Consider the following 19,608-nt stretch of genomic DNA (forward strand, 5'->3'; position numbering starts at 1 on the left):
AAAAAACCAACCCAAAACAAAACAACATGCACTTCACATGTTTATACTGGTTTACAGTTAAAAAAACAAAAGAAAAAAAAAACATACAAACATTTGAAAAGGGCAACAGAGAGAGGGAGAGAGAAAAGAGAGAAAGGGAGGGAATGGGCGTAGCAATACTGATTCAAACTGAAATGGAAGACAGTTTCTCCCTAGAACACTTTAGGGTTTTCAGAGTCCTTATTCCATAAAAGGAATATACTTGAAACACATCCCATTTAGGTGAGATGAGATTGCTAAAATACATACACAACTAAAAAATATGAGTCTTTTTCTTTTTCCATCTGTTATCTCCTAAGTGTTTTTTGTTTTGTATGTCTATTGCATAACAGCAAGAAACTTGCTTTCTTCTGCAAGTGAGGTCAACAAAGAGCTCATGTCCCCAATAGCCATGTTGGTTGTGCTTACAGGCATAGCTGGGAATGTAAGAGATGCTCGGGGAGTGGTGAGGCGTGAGGAATTGCGGGAGACATTGTGAATGATACTTGGGCTCAGGGCTCCCGAAATTAAGCTGACATGGTCCCCATCATCAATGATAGCATCAAAATCTATCTGCACACTCTCTAGACTGTCGTTGTCAATGCTGTCAACTGTGCTTGACACTTGGTTAGCCCCTGGGGAAAGAAGATCAGATGAGTTTTCAGTTGCAGTCCCCTGCAGCAGGCAGCTGGCTTCTGAACCAAAGAAAGAACCTGTTTTCATAGCTTGGTGGCTAAAGCCCACAGTTTGGTCATATAACTGACCAGAGTAATTCTGCATGTTAGAGCAGAACTGCTGTGATTGACCTTGCATTTCCATCTTAATGGTGTTTACCCTGTATGTCTGGCCCTCATCTATGTGTCTTTGCTGTTGGGACAGGTTGTTTCTCAACATGTTTTGCCGTCTGTTGCTGCTGTAATTAGAGCATGACTGGTAACTTTTGGCCACTGACAAGCCTGAAGGCTGGCTACCAATGGTGTGAGACATCAGTGGACAACTCTGTGAGCCTTGATACAGGCTGCCTTGTGAGGTAGGATTAACCTGCCCTAGCATCATTTGACCAGATTGATTGACTCCCTGGTACTGAACGCCATCTCCAACTGGCTGGCTTTGCAAATATTCCTGTTCCATCATATTTCTGTCCTGCATCCCGTTTGCCATACTGGTGGTTTGATCGCTGGATGCCAGGGGATGGCTGAAATTTTGCTGGTTCCCATTTGCTGGCATGTTGCTAATTCTCAGCTTCTGCCCTTGCACTGCCATGCCACAGGAATTGTCTGTCAACCCAGACATCATTGCTTGCCTACCTATGCTTTCACTGTAAGGCTTGTTGGATTGCATGCTAAAAGAATTCCCAGCTCCACTGCCAAGAGTCATGTTTTGCTGTAAACTGTAGGCAGTGTTGTTCTCCACCAGGTTCTGATAGCCATTCTGCTGGGCCATGTTGCTTCTCTCCAGGTTCTGCTGCTGAACCATCATATTGTTATACAGTCTGAAGGCCCGAGCCTGCTGCACTGCTGACCGCTGACCACATTTCAGCTTTGATGGAGATAAGTCAGAACTTCCTGAGCTTACTTCATTCCACTGTATGGGCAAGTCGCTCTTATTTGCCTCGGGACCCGCCTGCTGACTGCTCAGTGGAGGGGCTTGATCAAAGTTGCTGAGGTTGTTTCCTGAAACTGAGCTGTGATGCGTTTTGTTGCTGTCTAGGACACTGTTCAACAAATGGTCGTACATGCCCTGGTTCTGGGAATTCAGATACTGGACTACATCATCTGGCAGGAGATCCTCATCATTCAGACTGCTACCTGCTTCCATTGTAGCAGCCTCCAGGGTGACGTTCTCGCTGATGCTTGGAGGACAGGGGGAGCTGAAGTCACGGAAGACGCCACCTTCAGAACAGGTGTAGTTCTGAAGAACAAGGTTGCGCTTTTCCATGGATGGAGGCAAAGCAGGAGGGTTAAAGCTATTAAGACTGTTGAAACGCTGGACTCTCGGGACAGAGAGATTGTCAGAGGCCATTCTGACTGGATCACTGGCTCTCCTCGTCCCATTTCCTAAAACTTCATGAGACAGAAAATGCCTCCTGCTGTAACCATTTGCCCCACTATCACTACATCTTCGAGGGACATTCACTGGAGGCAGCGGAGATACTCCAGACTCCCTGCAGTCTCCCAAGAGTGCCATCCTTGTCTTGAGGCTCATCCTCTCCATGTTAGGCAGTGGAGTTGGTGGGGGTCCACCAGTAGCTGCTGCATATTTAGCTTTCAGCCTGTATTGCTGGGCTGGGGTGAGGCTGAGAAGACTTGGCAGATCATCACACTGGCTCACTTCACTGGAGCGCCGGGAGGCATCTGTCGAGATGGGGTCATAGGAGTCTGCAACGCTCACGTTCTGTGGTCTTCCCTCTGCCTGGGAGGCATTGCTCGACCTCCGGCTGGAGAAGCAAGGTGAGATTCCAGAGGACCTGCGGCTGCTCAGGTAGGCTGAACTGATTGTGCTAGTATTGCTGTCCCTCCTGTTCATCATGTTCAACACAGTGATGTCCGTACTTGAGAGTTCATTCCTGTTCGGCAGAATAGTCATGGATCCTCCAACACTGCAGCTGCTGTTCGACTGGGTACCTGCAGGTAAAATTCGCAGTTAAACAAAGTTAAACCAGAAACTGGTGCAGAAAACACACAGTAAAGAATTAAATGGAGTATAGAGGAAGAACATCATCACAGCCAATCATGGCAGTGCTCTTTCTTGAAAGAAGTAAGGATAAAAACTGTGTTCTTAGGTTAAAAGCTAATTCAGAGACTCAAGGATAACATTTCAGTGTGAATCCCAGCAGAAAATTTATAGCCCACAGCCACAAACTGTCATCAGCTGGTGCAGTGCTCCAGCCTGCAGTGCAGCTATGCTGGCTGATGTGCCAGCAGGACACATTCGTAAGGTAGCTTTTCACAGGCAAAATATAATTGAACAGGCATATGTCTGGAATGGCAAAATATACAAACTGGATGCTATTCAAGGTAATTTCTAAGACTTCTTGAAATATTCTTGAAAGAACTCCTAAAAATTGCCAAACATCTTTGCTGGTTTCCTTGTTTTGTTCTGGTTTTAAGTAAACAGGATAAATGTCTTCATTTTACACAGCTTCTTTTGATTGAATGGGTCTCAGAAAACCTAGGCTGTCACTGCTGGGTGGAGCCCAGAAAACCTACCAGCATGCTGAAGGCAAAATAGGGGCAGCAGCGACATCCATTTTGGTCATGAGCAGCTCTTTGGAGGAAAACAATCAGGGATCCTCAGAGTTCAACCCTGCCTTGCTCCCATTCATGGATATCTGCCCTTCACAGTAGTAGCATCTGTACATGTGATTTCTTCTATGTGTGCGAATAGGTTATTTAAAGGGAAGCCTACCACATCTCTGCAAAGACTGTGTTGCAAAGGCCTTAAAATACTTCCATACAATAAACTCACAGGTATTTATTTCTTCTGCCTTGCCTCAAAACAAGACAGAATTATGATTATCTTGGGTCAAAACTTTTAACTTCGGGAATATTTAAAATGTGACTCATGGCTCCCTCACTAACCCATTCTGTAAAACACAGGACTATCAGACTTTCAGAGACTATCAGAGAGTGAGTCGAAGAACTTGCAATGAGGGAATAAACAGAAAGTGATCAATTTACAAACCATTTCACAGCTGCTGAGTTTCCTAGGCTGTGCAGCTCCTGCAAGAGTTGCAATACTGAGGTAGCATGCAACAAGACTAAGGACAAAAAGTGTTATCACTCCTATTATGTGTATCTCACCATTTCCTATGAGAGGCGGCAAGGTCGGGGCTTTGGAAGGTGGAACGGGGTTCAGTCTTGGAAGCATTCCATTAACTTGTTTCAACCTTTCTAATTTCACTTGCTCCATCCATTTGGTCCCTGTCATATTCCTCCTGGCCTGTAAGCCAAGTGCTGTGGTGGCTGTGGAAATGGTAGAGTCCATGATTGGGGTTTCATCGATGACACTGAGGTCTCCTACACTACCACCACTGGTCAGAGTAAGCTCGATCCCATTGTTGGAATAGTTGCTGATGGGGGACTGTTCGCTGCTGCATGTAGACTGACCACCAGGGCTTGGCTGAGATGTCTGTTGGAGGGAAGTAAGAGAGAAAAGAGTGTAAGCATTAAGCAAACAATGTTAACCAGAGCATTTGTGCTAAATGAAGTCAAAGATATAGGTATAGAAAAGCTCAGCATTAAAGGATAACAGTGATCGTTCATAAAGAGGCTTTCTAGATATCCATCTGCATCAACTGCAGTGAATGGCATTGTAAAACGCAAGACTAAAATCCCCTCTCACATGTTGCTGATGGTATACAATATATCTCCATAAGACACTTATCTGAGTTATTCCCAGAGTTACTTCTATCACTTCAAGCCATTTGTGAGCACGTATGGATGGATATCCTACTTCGCTTATGTGCTGTTCCCAACTGAAGCTGCAGCTCAGAAAAACTAAACCAGAATTCAGCCATGTTACAAGGTATTAGTTTACACTGTTAGGCTTGCAAACACACAAGACTCCCAACAATATTGGGATTTGGGTTTTTTTAATTAGACTTGTGGCTAAAGAATGTAAGCGTTTTCCAGGCTTAAGGCTCATTGTTACAAGCAGTGGTTGGCCTGAAATGTTGGCATGTAATAAAACAAGGACAAAGCATCAGTGCAAAAAACACTGTATCATATTATCAGCCTCCTGTGTCCCTGGCAGCACTCAGGTCTAACTTATACCTCCTCTTATACCTAACTTATACCACCTCTGCCCTGAATCAAGAACGTGATGATCTACTAAATCAAATCCTTTGTTTCATTAGAATTTAAGATTTTAAGTGCAAGAATTTAAGTAGACAATACTGGATCCTAATCTGCAGGAGTATAAACATGCCACAATAACATCTTCTGTCTTAACAGGGAGCGTTCCCTGCTGCTCCAGCAGAATTCTTGCTATGGGGAAACACAGGCTTGATTTACTTTTCAGACTTTATTTATAAAGTTCTTGCAAAAGAATGGGAAATTTGACAAACTGACAGACAAAACAGAGGAAGACAGACAGAAGTCTCTGGACTTAACATCTCACTTTAAGGTTCTATCAGTGTGATCACAAATCAGTGGGGCATGCAGTATGATTTTGCTCACAAGAACAGTTTCATGTAAGTATTTCACTTTTAGGGTTTCTGATGTGGTTTTGTTTTCTGGTTTGGGCTCTGTGATCATAAAGATCACTCTGTGATCATAAAGAACACCCTGTGATCTTTATGTACATTTTACTGAAAAATGCTGTCTAAAATTTCTGAAGTGGCAGGGATGACTCTCACTTAAACATCAATGAATGAAGACAAGGCATTCATGGCACTACTAGTTTCATATGCCCCTAAGGAGTCCATTTGAGATTCAGTAACTATTTTATTATTTTTAACTTGAATGATGATACTTAGAATTTATGAGGCCACACTGAACAAGTCCATTTCCAAATCCTGGCCATAGCAGATTTGGTGACAAGAATAGAAGTAACAGTTATTATACAGAAGAAAGTTTGTGCTTCTGGACAATAGCTCCATGCCTACGGAAGAAGAGTAATAGTGATCAGAAGCCTGTTCTTGTAGCACGTGTCAAGATCACAGTGAGGTACGGTACAGAAATAAGAACTGTATTATGCAGGACATATATTTCTCGATGTGCAATACAGAAAAAAATGGATGTCTCATTTAGAGGGAAAAGTACGAAGACATTTCTGAAGACGTTGTACCAATATAAGCCAGATTTTTCACATGTCAAGTGTTGCAAAATGCTCACAACACATTACAACTGGGAATGTGCTTGATGGATTGCACATTACTAAATAAAGGAATGACTGAACAACAGGCAGAAGACTAAAATAAAAACATAAATAATGTTGCAGAAAAACAGCATAGAAGTTGAAATGCCCTCACCTTATTACCCACTGTCCTTAGGAAGTTAGAATAAGACATTTAAGAGCATTAGACAGAAAAGACATTGGATTAGTTGAAAACCAGAGAATATACTCAATTCATACATGCAATAAAAAACAAGAAGCACAGAATTATTTTTATAATATATTTTTCAGTGAGAAATATCTAATACTACGTAAGCTATAGGCATTATAAACCCTCTTACACATTTTTTCCTGTTAAAACTGTGTTCAACATGCCTCAATAATGCTACATGTTTACCTAGCAAAGCCAAAGAGATTTTGTTCCTTTGTAAACTGAAGTAGTTACCACCAAAGAGGGCAGAGGATCTCCTTTAGACTTCAGCAGCAGTTTACTCTAAGCCCTTCCAAGTTTTCGAATTCAGTATTAATACTGAACAGTCTGAGCATAAGCCTTAGGCACAACACAGCAGTAACTCCTATTTCAGTGAGTAATCACTTTGAATTGCAGCATGATTAACAGTAATGAGCAGAATTTGGAGGGCTCATATTTGTAATCCCCAAGGGCTGGATACAGATGAATCATAGACCCAGATGGGGAAGAGGATGGAGTGGCTGCTTATGAATTAACCCTTGTGAAGAGGGCAGATGGCACATGAAATTCAGGCAAATAAAAGAACTTGTGTATTTAAGATAGCATCTCAAAAATTGGAATATAGTCCTTTCAACAGTTTAATGCAATATGTTAAGGTAAACTAGAGAAAAGACCTTCAGACTGTCAATTCAACTAGATCTAGTTAAATTTGGACTAGGTTAACTTGAGTAAGTATCACATAAACATAAGAGATCATATCACAACAGAGATGTTACTAAAAGATGTCCATCTGCTGTTTAAGACAGTCAAATCATCCTGCTTCTGTTTGATCGATGACCCAAAAGCCTCAAGCCCCTAAAATCATATTGCTTCCTCAGGTTCTCCAAAAATTATCATCATCAATATCATCATTTTAGTCATTTGGACATGCTGTGGTTTGTTTTTTTCTTATTCTGCCTTTCAGCCTGCAAGATTCAGATTGACCATCTTTATTCTGGAAACAGAAGAGTGGGAAACATTTTTTTTTTTTTTTAAGAAACTGAAAACTCTGGTTTTCTCATGCTATGCTTATTCCAGAAAATTGAGTTTTTTAAGAGAAACAATTATTGTGGCAGTTGCCATTGCTACACTTATTCCATATTTAACAGATTATTTTTATTTACTATTTCTTAGGTTTTAAAAACATTTTGCAATGTAAACACAGAAGAAGACCTCACAAAACCAAACCTTGAGAGCTAGAGTTTACAGACTTGAGCATTTCATCAAGGGATTATTAACTGGTTAGAGGAAGAAAAGGACAAAGGGAGTGTAACGGTATATTGCATACCATTGGTTTTTCTGACTTGACTGCTTTCACTTGGAGGCATTCTTCACGCTTTGAGGTAGTGTTGCTGAGGTCCTTCTGCTCACCAACTGCACCCTGAGTCTGATGGCCTGGTGACCGGGTCTGAGAGTGGCTGCCTGGGTCTCTTGGTGGCGGAGGCCTCGGGTGGATATCTCCCCGCTGCTTCTTGGTGACGTGTGCCTCCGGGCCATGCACGGTCTTCACGTGCTTCCGGAGAGAGCTGGGGTCTGTGTAGCGCTTTGTGCAGCCCGGTATCTTGCAAACATATGGTTTCTGACAAGATACAAAACCCACCTATATTAGATTAAATTCCATATGGGACTCCTGAAGAACTCCTTGGAGCACAACTGGTGTCACAGTTATATGCTTTCACAGTGAATTTGTTAACTAACTTATGGTCTCTACAACATCTGAATCATAGAATGGTTTGGGTTGGAAGGGACCTTAAAGATTATCTCATTATCCACACCCCTCCCGACATGGGCAGGGACCCCTTGGTCAAACACACATTCAACTCTGGTGTTGAAAACTTCCGGGGAAGGGGCATCCATAGCTTCTCCAGGAGACCTCTACCAGTGCCTCACTACCCTCACAGTAATCAATTTTTTCTTTATAACTAATTTAAATCTACCCTCTTTCAGTTTAAAGCCATCACCCCTTGTCCTATCGAATTGTGACTACACCTAATCAAAATCATTAGTTACCCTTGGTTCAGGAGGAAGCAATTAGTGATGATTGAGGGCAATCAGTTGATTGAGGGCAGAATCTCTCATAGGTACCTACTGGCACAGCTTTCACTTAGCATAAGAGTCAACTCAGCTACGGCAATTTATGAAGAGTGGTCTAATTTTCAACCCTGTCCCTTGCCCTCAGCAGTTTGATAGCGTTCCCAGTATGCCTAGTACCTACTACTTGACACTGAGAGAAACAACCCTCTTCAAAAGATGCTGGGCTATTTGTTCAGGAAGAATTAACTGAGAAAGCATTCTTTTCTGGCTCTTTCAGATCACCAGTACAATGTCAAAGTGTAAGACACAGTGCCTTGAACATTTTCACATTGCAGCAATATATGCACTAGTACTATTACTACTGCTACCAGCATAACTCATCACTCATCTTTTTTAGAAACCACTTCCTGTATCTGTGAACTTCTATAGTTCACTAAGCAATGTAAAATAAAGTAAATTTACATAAAAACTACATATAAATTACATAAAAACTACATATAAATTACATAAAAATTACATATAAATTAACTAACCCTTTGTTCTTGTATTATAAAGGGATTAGAAAGAATAGCTGAGCACCTCCTAAATCTTTTAATTGCCTCAGGAAGCAAACTCACTTTTATTACTGAATTGTTTCCACAAAACTACTATTTTAAACAGTTTTTTTAATACTAGCTTTCAAAAAATAGAAAGAGACACTCATGCAGAGTTTCTCAGAGGGCTTCTCTGTCTGCTTACACATGGCACGGTGGAGCCTTTGACAAATACAGCTTCATCATAGCTGTCTAAGGCCTGAGACTGCTTCCACTGACATCAGAGGAAAAACCCCTCCCATTTACTTGAATAGGAGCAAAAATGAGCAATTTAGAGATTATGTTGAACTACTGAGGTGGGTTTTCTCAAGCTGCTAGGGAAGTACAAGTCACTTAACTCTCTGCATGAATAAGACATATCGTCATCAAGATATGTCAGCTGCTTTTAAAGCCCTCTGTAGGTTACCTACTTTAAACCAAAATGGCACTGCAAGAGACTGCTGCATTTGGTCTGTGCTATTCATGGTATTCACATCACTTCACCAGTATATGCTGCCCTAGAAGATGAGCCTATTTTGGTTAAGTAATGGTGAAGAAAATGTTTCATTTGCCCCTGTGGCTGCACCCGTCAGAAATCATATGCAGCATAAAACTTCTCTGTTTGACTTACTGTTAGACACAAAATTGTGATCTTAACACAGGGGGAGGTCACATCGCTAAGTACAAGAAGGCCTAACTCAACAACTAGGCAGCACACAGATTGGTTCAGACAGTGAATGAAGAAAACTCAGACAGCTATTGGCAAAACTTGGTGAACTTCCTTCTACCTTGGTGACCATTCATGAAATCACTGCAGGGCTTCAGTGCCATTATTAGTTGGGCTGGTGAAAATACACATGGCAGGGATAAGGAAACTCGGAGATGTGCAATGCCCTCTGCTTCCCTTGTGACTGATAAGATGCCGCAGAGCAGGGACTGGAAGATGATTGCCCCCTGGAAATCTGCCGGCCCAAGTGCGTGCCTGCGACAGACCCAACAGACAGCTAGAGAAAGATACAAGCTGTGTTGAAATGGATATAGCTGCTATGGTATATCCCACACTTCCAGGTTTAGGCTAGAGGTGAAGGAGTCTAGGGACATGTCAAGGAGGAGAGAGTGGACTCTGAGAGGTGAGACTGAGATGTGACTCTCTGTGCAACTTGAAATGGGGCAATAAAACATGGACAATGCAAGAAGATGGTGTGATTCCTGAAAAAGGAGGCAGCAGTAACAGGAAACACAGTAATGAGATGTTATACTGAGAGTTTGGGCAAGAGCCGTGACTGCCACAGCTGGTTTCCTTGAGAAAGGTCCTATTTCCTCTGCTGCATTCCTAGTCCATGAAGCCTGTTCAGGATGGAAAGGGTGAAAGAGGCCAAAGAAGGAAAAGGCCTAACTCAGAACATGAAAGGCAACCCATAATTTCAAATGTGGAGACTGTGACTGCAGCACCCCAAAGTATGCTGGGCAAGCTGTATCCCAGCAGATGCCTGGTTCCAACACAGGCATGGGGATGGGTCCAGGCACTCAACAAGCCCTTCAAGCTCCAGAGGGAAAAATAATCTTTACAGGGAAAACAGGATCTGTCCCTGATTAATGCCTGTTTCCATTAGAATCCCTCATTCAAAACTCTCCTACACATAATAAAATGCCTGGTCTGTATGACACTGCACTGGTAAGAGCCATCAAGAACTTACATTCCTTTCAGGTTTCTGAGGGTTTCTGTGCCTGTCCTCTGTAGTACATTGCTATGACCATACTGTAAGTATGTTCAACAATGAATTATATTAATCTTTTGAAGCTGTGCTTACTTACCTCATTGGAATGAGTCCTGTTTTGGTGCTTGGCCCTGTCAGATGCATTGGAGAAAGCTTTGTTGCAGCCTTCATGTTCACACACATATGGTTTCTCTCCAGTGTGAGATCTCAAGTGCGTTTTCAAGTTTTCTAGTCTGGAGTAGGCCTTTGTACAACCTTCAAACTGCAGGCAAGAAATAAGTCCGGTTTAGTTTTAATCTTTGGACTTGCAGGAAACAGTAAAAGTGGACTTATAAAAGTTTAGAAATTTTCCAAGCCTTCATAACCTTGTCCAATGTAGTTTTGATGTGGAGGGTTTTAATTTTACGCAAGCAAACTCCACCACAGCCCAAGTTAAAATGCTTTCAACATTATGTAAATCTTCTCTTACAGGAGAGCACAGTATTTGTGTGCTTCGACTAAGATTGAAATCCATTGCAAAGCCATCAGGAGGTTGGTGGCCAGCAGTAATATCAAGATCTGTAAGAGAAAGCACCTTTAAATAATCAAGCAAATGGAGCCCTGTTTAATAATGCCATTTGGGGCTTTTTTGTACTTTAAACTTGAGAAAGTGGGCCAAATCATCCAGGGAATCCCCTGTCCTAAAGGTTTTGTCATCTGGTGCTGGATAACAAAGCAGACATAGCAGTTTCTTCTCCGCAAGAGTCTGTCAAAAGCTCAGGGAATACAGCACTCGTCCTGCTCTGTCTGTTCTCTGCACAGCCCCAGCTTTCCTCTAAGAGCCTGGAGCTCAGGCCCCTTTACTTACAGTGCATTTGTGTGGCTTTTCCCCTGTATGTCTCCTCATGTGGACCACCAGCATATACTGGGCTTTGAAAGGTTTCTGCTCCCGGGAACAATCCAGCCATCGGCACACAAATTCTTTCTTCTCACCATGTATGTGGTCATTGTTGATATGCTGTTCAGGCAGAATAGAGGTTACAGTTAAACAGAAATACAACATCAGCTGCAACCTCACTGTAATTTCGCATTGGAAGAGCAGCAGAGATTCAGGTGTGAACCAGGTCCTTGTGAAGGAAGCAGGAGTAAGACCATCTGGACTTCCAAGTAACCACAGGGTTCCAATTACAGATCCTACTGGAAAGTCGACTAAGGCCCATGAATTTTTTTCTACTAAGATCAAGAGGCTTTGGACCAAGCTGCAGGGATACAAGCTGAAAATGGGTCCTGGATAATCTCATGCATGGCTCCACTTGTGTGATTCACACTGGGTACTGCTTTTGCAGAGCAGGGAAGTGTTACTTAAGTGCTGCTCAACAGAAACAAGGTTTACAAAATCAGGGCTTTAGAAACATATCCTCCAATCTGAAAAATCAACAGAATTGTTAAAGCAAGTTTCTACCCCAAATTTTAACTCACTCATTGTTACCCATATTTTCTTTCAGTAAATGTATTTGGTTCAGTAAAGGTACGTCATGGCAGCAGAAATAAACCCCTACTCACTAATATAAACTCTGAGTACTGAAGCATCCATTAAGACAGTTTTTGCCATTGCCAAGTCTGACTCTGTCTGAATGTGTGTGGGAGTGACAGCTGCCCTAGCCCTGCTGATTTGCAGGCATGTCTTTCTGTCATCAGTGTCATCTATGTGAGTGTATCCAGAAGCAGGACAGGGCAGTGTACCCTGCACTCTTACACAAAATTAGCTTGCTCTGTTTCTTCCACTAAGATCTAGTTCAGAAAAGCATTTAAAATTGGATTTACTTCTCTCTGTGTTTGAGTGGAAACAGGCAGGTGAAGCAGGGCCAGCCTCAAAATCGGTTTGTTTTTCTTTAAGGTTAAACTGATTTTTTTTTTTGCACAGCTTTAGAAAACAAAAGAAAGAGAAAACTACTTTCAGAGTGGGTTTTTTTCCAACAGGTGCTACCCAACCCATCCTCCCAGGCTCTCTTGTAGAAATCATTTCACACTGTCGTATTTCTACCACTGTGCCACTAGATGGCTGCATTACTCAGCGAATGACATTATTCCCACTAAGGTACCACCAAAAAATCTTTCCTTGTTTTTATTTCCAGTTTTTATTTGATCACAGCATAGAGATGAAATCTGTATCTGTTCCATAATGGGCCCACAGAAAATGCAAGCCATACAGAAACTCAATAGTTCAAAATGGAACACAAAAAAGTCTTGAAATCAGTCAGAAGCCACATAAAATCACGTATGTTCAAAATGATGCACCACTGCCATGGAAAACAGACATTCTTTGCCTGTAAAAAATGACAGCTCTTTTTCTGAAACTTTACTGCCATTTCTTAAAAGTTGTTATGGGGCACAGGAAGCATGAACAGAGCAGAGGTGCTGGGCAACGTATGACTTGTAATCTGCAAGAGTTAATGTTCCTAGTGCAGAAACATACGCCTGAAATGGCATCAAAATGAGTTCAGTGATGGTAATGTGTGCTCTTTCTTGAAAGAGAAAGAAATAACAGTACAAGATTAAATGTATTCAAGTAATTAATGGCCAAGACTGTGCGTTATGTGGTTAAACCTACACAGCGACGACGGGGATGAAACTTAAGTGTGTGACACAGGCTTTCCATTTGATACAAAAGCCTCAAGGCTGGATCAATCACTTCACCACAGCACCTCCTTTTACCTCCTGCCGTGTGGACACTCAGGCACCATGGAGGCCCTTTCAGAGAAAATCTCCATAGGACACTCCTTTCTCTTTGTCCCTGCAAATCAGCTTGCTCCCTGTGCTCCAGACCTCTAGCCTTTAACAGCATGAGAATCCTCTAAAACTGACCTTTCTCATGGGCCTGAAAGTCCTTTCCTCATTCCGTCCCTAGCCCAGGCTCACTGCAGCTTGTTGAGAGTGGTGATGATCATTTGCCTCTCCATCACCGCCTTACCTGTCAAATACCTTGTGATCATCCTCTCATCTCTCACAACTGTGGCCCTCCATAGGCATTTGCCCTGTTTTCTTATTCTATCAATCCTTCCCTAGACTCTCTGATCTTCCTACAATCAAATCCCCCTTTGTGCTGTTTTCCTTCATTGCTCAGATGCTCAAATTAGCGCTTGAGAGCTCACCTGCAAATCCATCTCATTCTCATTCAATCCCTCTGAGGATCCTCACCTTTAGGGAAAGCCTGGAATAAGTGATCCAGTGATTTGCTAAACTGGGTAATTTATTTGGTTTTCACAGGTGAGCTCCTTAATTGTTTTTTGCAGAGGGGTGATATTTTAGCAGACCTACAAACATGTCCAAATACTGAAAGGCTAATCTAGAGGAAGACACTTGCTAGACACAAAATCAGCACCAGCAGTGCTCTCAGGAAAGGAGATTCACAGTATTTGTCATCCTGAGATTCAAACACCCTCACTTGCTCAAGTTATGATGAGAAAACTCATCAGTCATCTGCTATGGACATATAGGCATAACTACATACATGCAAACCACAAACTAATTCTACACTGGCAATTTTTTACCATTATCATTTGGAAGAGAGAATGTGCAATTTTTGCAACACGTCTAAAGAGGAGCAAACAACATCATTTAGAAAAGTTCAGAAGTTTGTGAACTCTGGCATTCAGGTTCTTTGACTCAGATAACTACCTTTGGATTTTACATGGTTTTTTGGCTTCCTGGTCTCTATTATGAGAAGAAATGAACAGTTTTGAGCTTGTAAAACAAAGAACAGTCAGGAATAAGAGTATTATGCAAAGCAGAAGCTTTGGTACAGTACAATAAGGATTTATAGGGTTTCAATTTATAATCTGTTTGTAACCTTATTACACCCATGAAATGTCACATTCCAGGGACTAGATCAGAAGGATTTTTTTTCTGGTGAAATTGAATTTTGATGCAGTTTCAGGGTGTGAAAAGGCTTTTAATTTTGTGAGCCCAAACCTGCAAGTTTTACTTATGTCTGTAATCCTTATTACAGTAAATAGGCGCATGAAAGCCAATGATATTACTCCCCAGTGTCAGGTTTGCTAGCATAAGGCTCTGAAGCATCAGCTCTGTATTATTAAGAATTTCTGACGTGAAAAAAAAAGCCCCCATTAAAAGCTGGAGTTCTACAAGCTATCTCCCGTTGCACACAGCTGCAAAAAGCTGCTAAACAGGGGTCATTTGCAGAATACCAGTCACTTTCATGCTACTTCAATGCTCATTACCAAACCTCTGTTTGTCCTGGCTCATTTTCTTTTCTTTAAAAAATGTTGTTATTATCATCCACTTCCAAAAAACCCTAAAATGAACAGAGGGAGCTGACCTAAATACTAATTTTGGTCTCAGAATGACCTGCGTTTGAAAAAGGAAGCTCTGAGATGGATTTCAATTCCAGAACATAAAATCCCACCAGAAGAATTGAAACCAAGGCTGAAGTTTGCCTGTCATCTCTACTGGGCAATCTCAAAAACCAGAGGTAATGGGAAATTCAATCTATAGTATCCTGGAAGCATAACTGCTTCAATGGTGAGAAATACTATCGAAAAGATAATGTCCTAAATCATGCATGTTCTGATATAATCCATACCAATCATACCTGTTGATATTGTAGCAGATGAGATGAGGTGACAATGGAGGTAGGATCTGCAATAATCTCACTGTTCCATTTCCCTCCTCCAAGAGGGTTTTCAGAAGAAAGGAGTGAATCTGTGCACGTCCTAGCTGACTGCATGGTACCCGTTAGCTATTCAGTACATAAACAAAGGCCAAATGTGCTCTCACAACAGTCAAACAGTAGGAGGAAAAGCCTCTCCATACCAGTGGAAGAACTTTACAAACACCAGAAAAAGAATGTCACTGCAACTGAGATTGTATCTGAAAGCAAAATGCTATTTGGTGGCAAGAGCAGAATACTCTGGGAGAATCTCACATTTCTGTTTTCTAACCTAGATATGCTATATTAAAATGTAAGAGAAAACTGGGAAGAGACCACGCTGTATTGGTAAAATGTGGTAAGTTAGTGGCAGAGTGAAAGGTATATCACCAGTGCCAAAATTAGGTTTAATTTCAGTTATACAACAACAATTTCAGACTTTTATTTTCTCACAGTTATTTCCCTGTATTTTAAAAAATTAAAAAGGAGATCTCACTAGATCTCACCACTGACATTAAGCAGAGGCAGCATTTAAACCACCTTCTAGCACAGATCTCTCCCTGCCACCAAAAGTTCCTCAAACCTGCAAGAGCTGCTGCATTTGATCCATAGGGGACACAGTGTGAAAGGTGAAGAGGCATTGCAGTGGAATAGCTGCTAAACACAGCTCGTCCTGCAGCTGCACAAGAGAGCTGTGGGGCCCACAGAGAGGACATATGCAGGGGCTGGGTCTGGCAGTACCAGACAAGCTCTGAAGCTGGTTTGGAAGAGGATTAGCTGCCCCTGACCTGCAAGTCCTGCAGGGAACACTTTCATTTCTGTGTTTTGCAAAGGGAATGTAGACTTGTCCTTAAGCTCACACAAAGTTAGAAGCAGGTTCCTGGTCATCAGGCCCATCCCCTCACTATGGCAAGTCCCACTGCACATAATCCTGGTCATCAACACAGCTTCAGCTTCTAAGCACCTTGGTGATCAGCTCCCTCTGCTCCCAGTGGAACGTGCTTCTGGGAACTCACTCTTCTGCTGGTTAGCAACTAATTTCTAGCTTTGATTTATTCACAGCCAATTTAAATTCATTTGTTCTCGTGCCAAAACTATCCTTTAGCTTAAACGGCTCTGCTACCCTGCATAGTGTTTCGTTCTCTCCTTTCCCCACCCTAACTAACTGACAGACAGCGCTCTTCTCTCTGTCTTAATTTTCTCGATTCAATAAACTAGCTTCCTTCTGGTCTTCTCTTCAATGATCAAGTCCTCACTCCCCCCTTAACCCGCTTTGGCTTGAGGTAGAGAAGTCCAAGTCCCATTTGTCATTTTGTTCCCAGATTCCCCACTGCCACTTTGAGGACTGTATTAGTCCGTCAGTGGCTCTCTCAGCCTCTTCACCTGCAACCTTCTTGACCAGAATAGTGGGAAGTACATCAGGGCTCACCAGACTTGGTGTAACGGAATTCAAACTTCCCTGTCACCACTTAAGTGTAAGTAGAGATCTCGCTTTAGACTTGAGACTATTACCAAAGCCACTGAGTACCTCGTAGCTTGTGAACGTGCCTCTCCTAACAACAAACCTCAGGTAAGAGTATCTTTTACTATGGCCACGGTTGAGGCAGAGACTTAAGGCCCAGGAAATCTAAAGGACACATTCACAGAAGTATTTAGATCTGATTCCCATAAAAATAGTCACTTGCTCATGAGTGGTGTGCATACTTCTGAGGTTCTTGACCTACACAGCTTCCTGTGATAGCCAAGTGACTGCAAAAAGAGTATCAATGTTCAGAACAGCGACAGGCCAGCACGTAAGCAAGTCCCCAAGCTTGCCTGCTCCCCAGGGATGCAATATGTGACTCATCAATGCTCCTTATTACCGCTTTAGGTAGTCAGGCAACTGAGAGATGACATCAGACAGGCCTCCCTACCACCTCATTAACATCTTGATAAAAGTTGACTCCATGATCCACAGCAAGATGAACAAAGGCATTGTAAAAAAGTCAGGATATAAAGGAGGTCCTGGTGAGCCAGGAAATCTCCTGTGACAATAGAAATCTCATTGTGAGGTGGAAAAAAAATTCATCTCCATGGAGTGAAATCCCTCGGAGACTTCTTGGACACATTCCAATCACTGCAATCCAGTCTCTCCCTAACCTCCATGACTCTCTGTAAGAACAATGCATGCATTTTAATTTCCTCTTATCTGATGGAAAATAGGTACAGATCCTTTCTGTCTTTTCCTTACTAAAGATTTTGCAGACACAACCAGGCTAAACAGCCCCAAGAGACCAATGTCTCGTCCCTGCTGCTCAAGTTGAGAGTACACTTTTGACCCCATGTCCTTTAGGGTGGCGTAAGTACTTAAGCCACTTTTAGTTCCTGAGACGGAAGAAGCACTTAAGCTGCTTTAAGTCCTTGCAGTGGCATAAACACTTATGCTGGTTGCAGTTCCTAAAGCCAAGTGGAAGCTATAGCAGTACATGAAGAACTCTACACTTCCACACAGGCACATGCCCGTGGAGAAGCTTAGATAACGATCTCCAATCCTGCCTCCTTTCCTCTGGATGCACTTATTGTTATTCTGTTCAAGTTCTGGATGCTGTCTTTCATATTTTATGGAAGATTTAAGAAATGCTGTTGTGACAGATCTCTGCTAATGCTGATTAGCAACATGACAATTTATACAATTTGCTGATCTGGCCCAAAGCAGGTCAGTGCCTCCACAGTCTTGACACCTTTACTAAAATGGAATACACATAGTTAAGATCATGTGGATCTTAAAAGCACTGCACAGCAATTTCCTCGGTGGATAATGAATACACTAAATAGTCTGTGCACTGCACTCCTCACCTCAGTGTTTGATCTTGTCACTCTTATCTCTACACCTGATTTTCAGCATTTTCCACTATTAACAAATGAAGCCCCTTGCTCGCCCTAGATATGGTCGTGATTGTAAACCTAAATGAAGGTTAGTGGCATGTCACATTTCATAATCAGATAATTTGGGGTTATATGTGACAGGAGTGTGGCCCTTTTAACAGTTGCATTGGTTTCACACTAGCCAACAACTACCTACCAGGTTCATTCCCACCAGCCCCTGCCAGAAGGACAGGATGTACTGGAAGAAGATAAAATCCATTCTCAACCAGATAAGAATAGTTTAAAATCTGATATAAAAACTATAATAGCACTAATAATGATAACGATGAAAAGGGAGATATGAACAGGGACATGAATAACAGCCAATAGAAACAAGCTATGCACAATACCCTTGGTCACCACCTGCTCACTGATGCTCAGCACACCCCCGAGCAGCAATTGGACATCCCAGCCAACTTCCCCCCGTTTATACCCTAAGCATAATGTTCTGTAGTATGGAATATCCCTTTGGTCAGTCTGGTCAGCTGTTCCCGGCTGTGTACCCTCTCAGCTTCCTGTGCACCTGCTCCTTGGAAGAGCATGGGAAACTGAAAAGTCCTTGACTTAGAGCAGGCACTGCTCAGCAACAACTAAAACATCTGTATGCTATCAACCTTATTCTCATACTGAATCCAAAATATAGAATGTACTAGCTACTAGGAAGAAAATTAACTCTATCCCAGCCAAAACCGGGATAAAAGTATGCAAAATTATATATATATACTGCAAATACTTGTAACTCCGGTGTGACTAAAATTGTTTTATGCATTAAGAAAAAAAAAATTACAACATAAAGAAAATTTCAGTTAAAAAATTGTTGTTTCAAAAAGGAGTGAAGAATGCCGAAAATGGGAAATGTAACTTACCTATTTTACAAACTTAACATTTGAACTCTGTGTCCATGACTATTAATACTTAATTATAAGAACAAAAAGAGACTCCAGTCAGCACTCCGGCCGAATTCATGCTTGAAGCTCATTTATTACTGTGCCATTCTGAATACTCATTTCTGTCCCTTGAGAACTGGCAGCAGCAGTCAATGAAGAAAGGGAGGAATCAAAATTAGAAGCCCTAAGTCAACCGAAAAATTATGATTTACAACTTGAGATAATGAGTGTACGTAGAAGGACAGAGATGACAGGCACAGGAGAAGGGCAGCATGGAAACCAGTGGCTGGAAGAGAGGATGAAAACAGTAAGAAAGGAGGACTCTAGTGCCTGAGGAAGCATTCCCAAATAAATGGTAGACTGAAGGGAACCTCAGAGATGTTGCAACGAACAATTAGGGTCAACAGCTTTCTTGGACCAGCACAGCTGCTACTGGGAGAAGACTGGGTTTACAGTCACATGTAAAAATTTAGCAAAGATCTGGGGTTCAGTGCAACACGTGGACCGAGACCGTCCCTGTTTCATGGCACATATGAGTTCAGAAGCAAGGAATGCACAAAGGCCAAGAACAATCAAATTAATAATAACTAATGAACTTTTGCATTTTGTGGAGTTCACTGTACACCTGAGCAGGATTCATCTTTTTGCCTCAAATTTTCTTTAAGCAAGCCATGGTGAATCAAATTACCTTTTACATATGGGATTGGATAAGTCTTGTTCTCTAAATGTTCTCTAAACCCTATTACTAAAAGACAGGAAT

General features: G+C 41.9%; 1 protein-coding gene across 3 annotated transcripts in view; it reads right to left on the bottom strand.

Moving 5' to 3' along the window:
- Positions 1-277: 277 nt before the first annotated feature.
- The window catches only part of GLI3 (GLI family zinc finger 3), a 206,271-nt gene continuing 186,940 nt past the window's right edge, over positions 278-19,608 (bottom strand). For all 3 annotated transcript variants that reach the window (XM_040082894.2, XM_040082889.1, XM_058423101.1), the window contains 5 exons: positions 11,257-11,406; positions 10,507-10,671; positions 7,374-7,664; positions 3,822-4,149; positions 278-2,642 (listed from right to left, as the gene is read on the bottom strand). In XM_040082894.2, coding sequence (XP_039938828.1) covers positions 358-2,642; positions 3,822-4,149; positions 7,374-7,664; positions 10,507-10,671; positions 11,257-11,406 — 3,219 coding nt within the window. In that variant the 3' untranslated portion in view covers positions 278-357. The remainder of the gene's footprint in view (positions 2,643-3,821; positions 4,150-7,373; positions 7,665-10,506; positions 10,672-11,256; positions 11,407-19,608) is intronic.

The sequence above is a fragment of the Hirundo rustica genome, chromosome 1 (genome assembly GCF_015227805.2).
Source record: "Hirundo rustica isolate bHirRus1 chromosome 1, bHirRus1.pri.v3, whole genome shotgun sequence".
Classification (NCBI taxonomy): domain Eukaryota; kingdom Metazoa; phylum Chordata; class Aves; order Passeriformes; family Hirundinidae; genus Hirundo; species Hirundo rustica.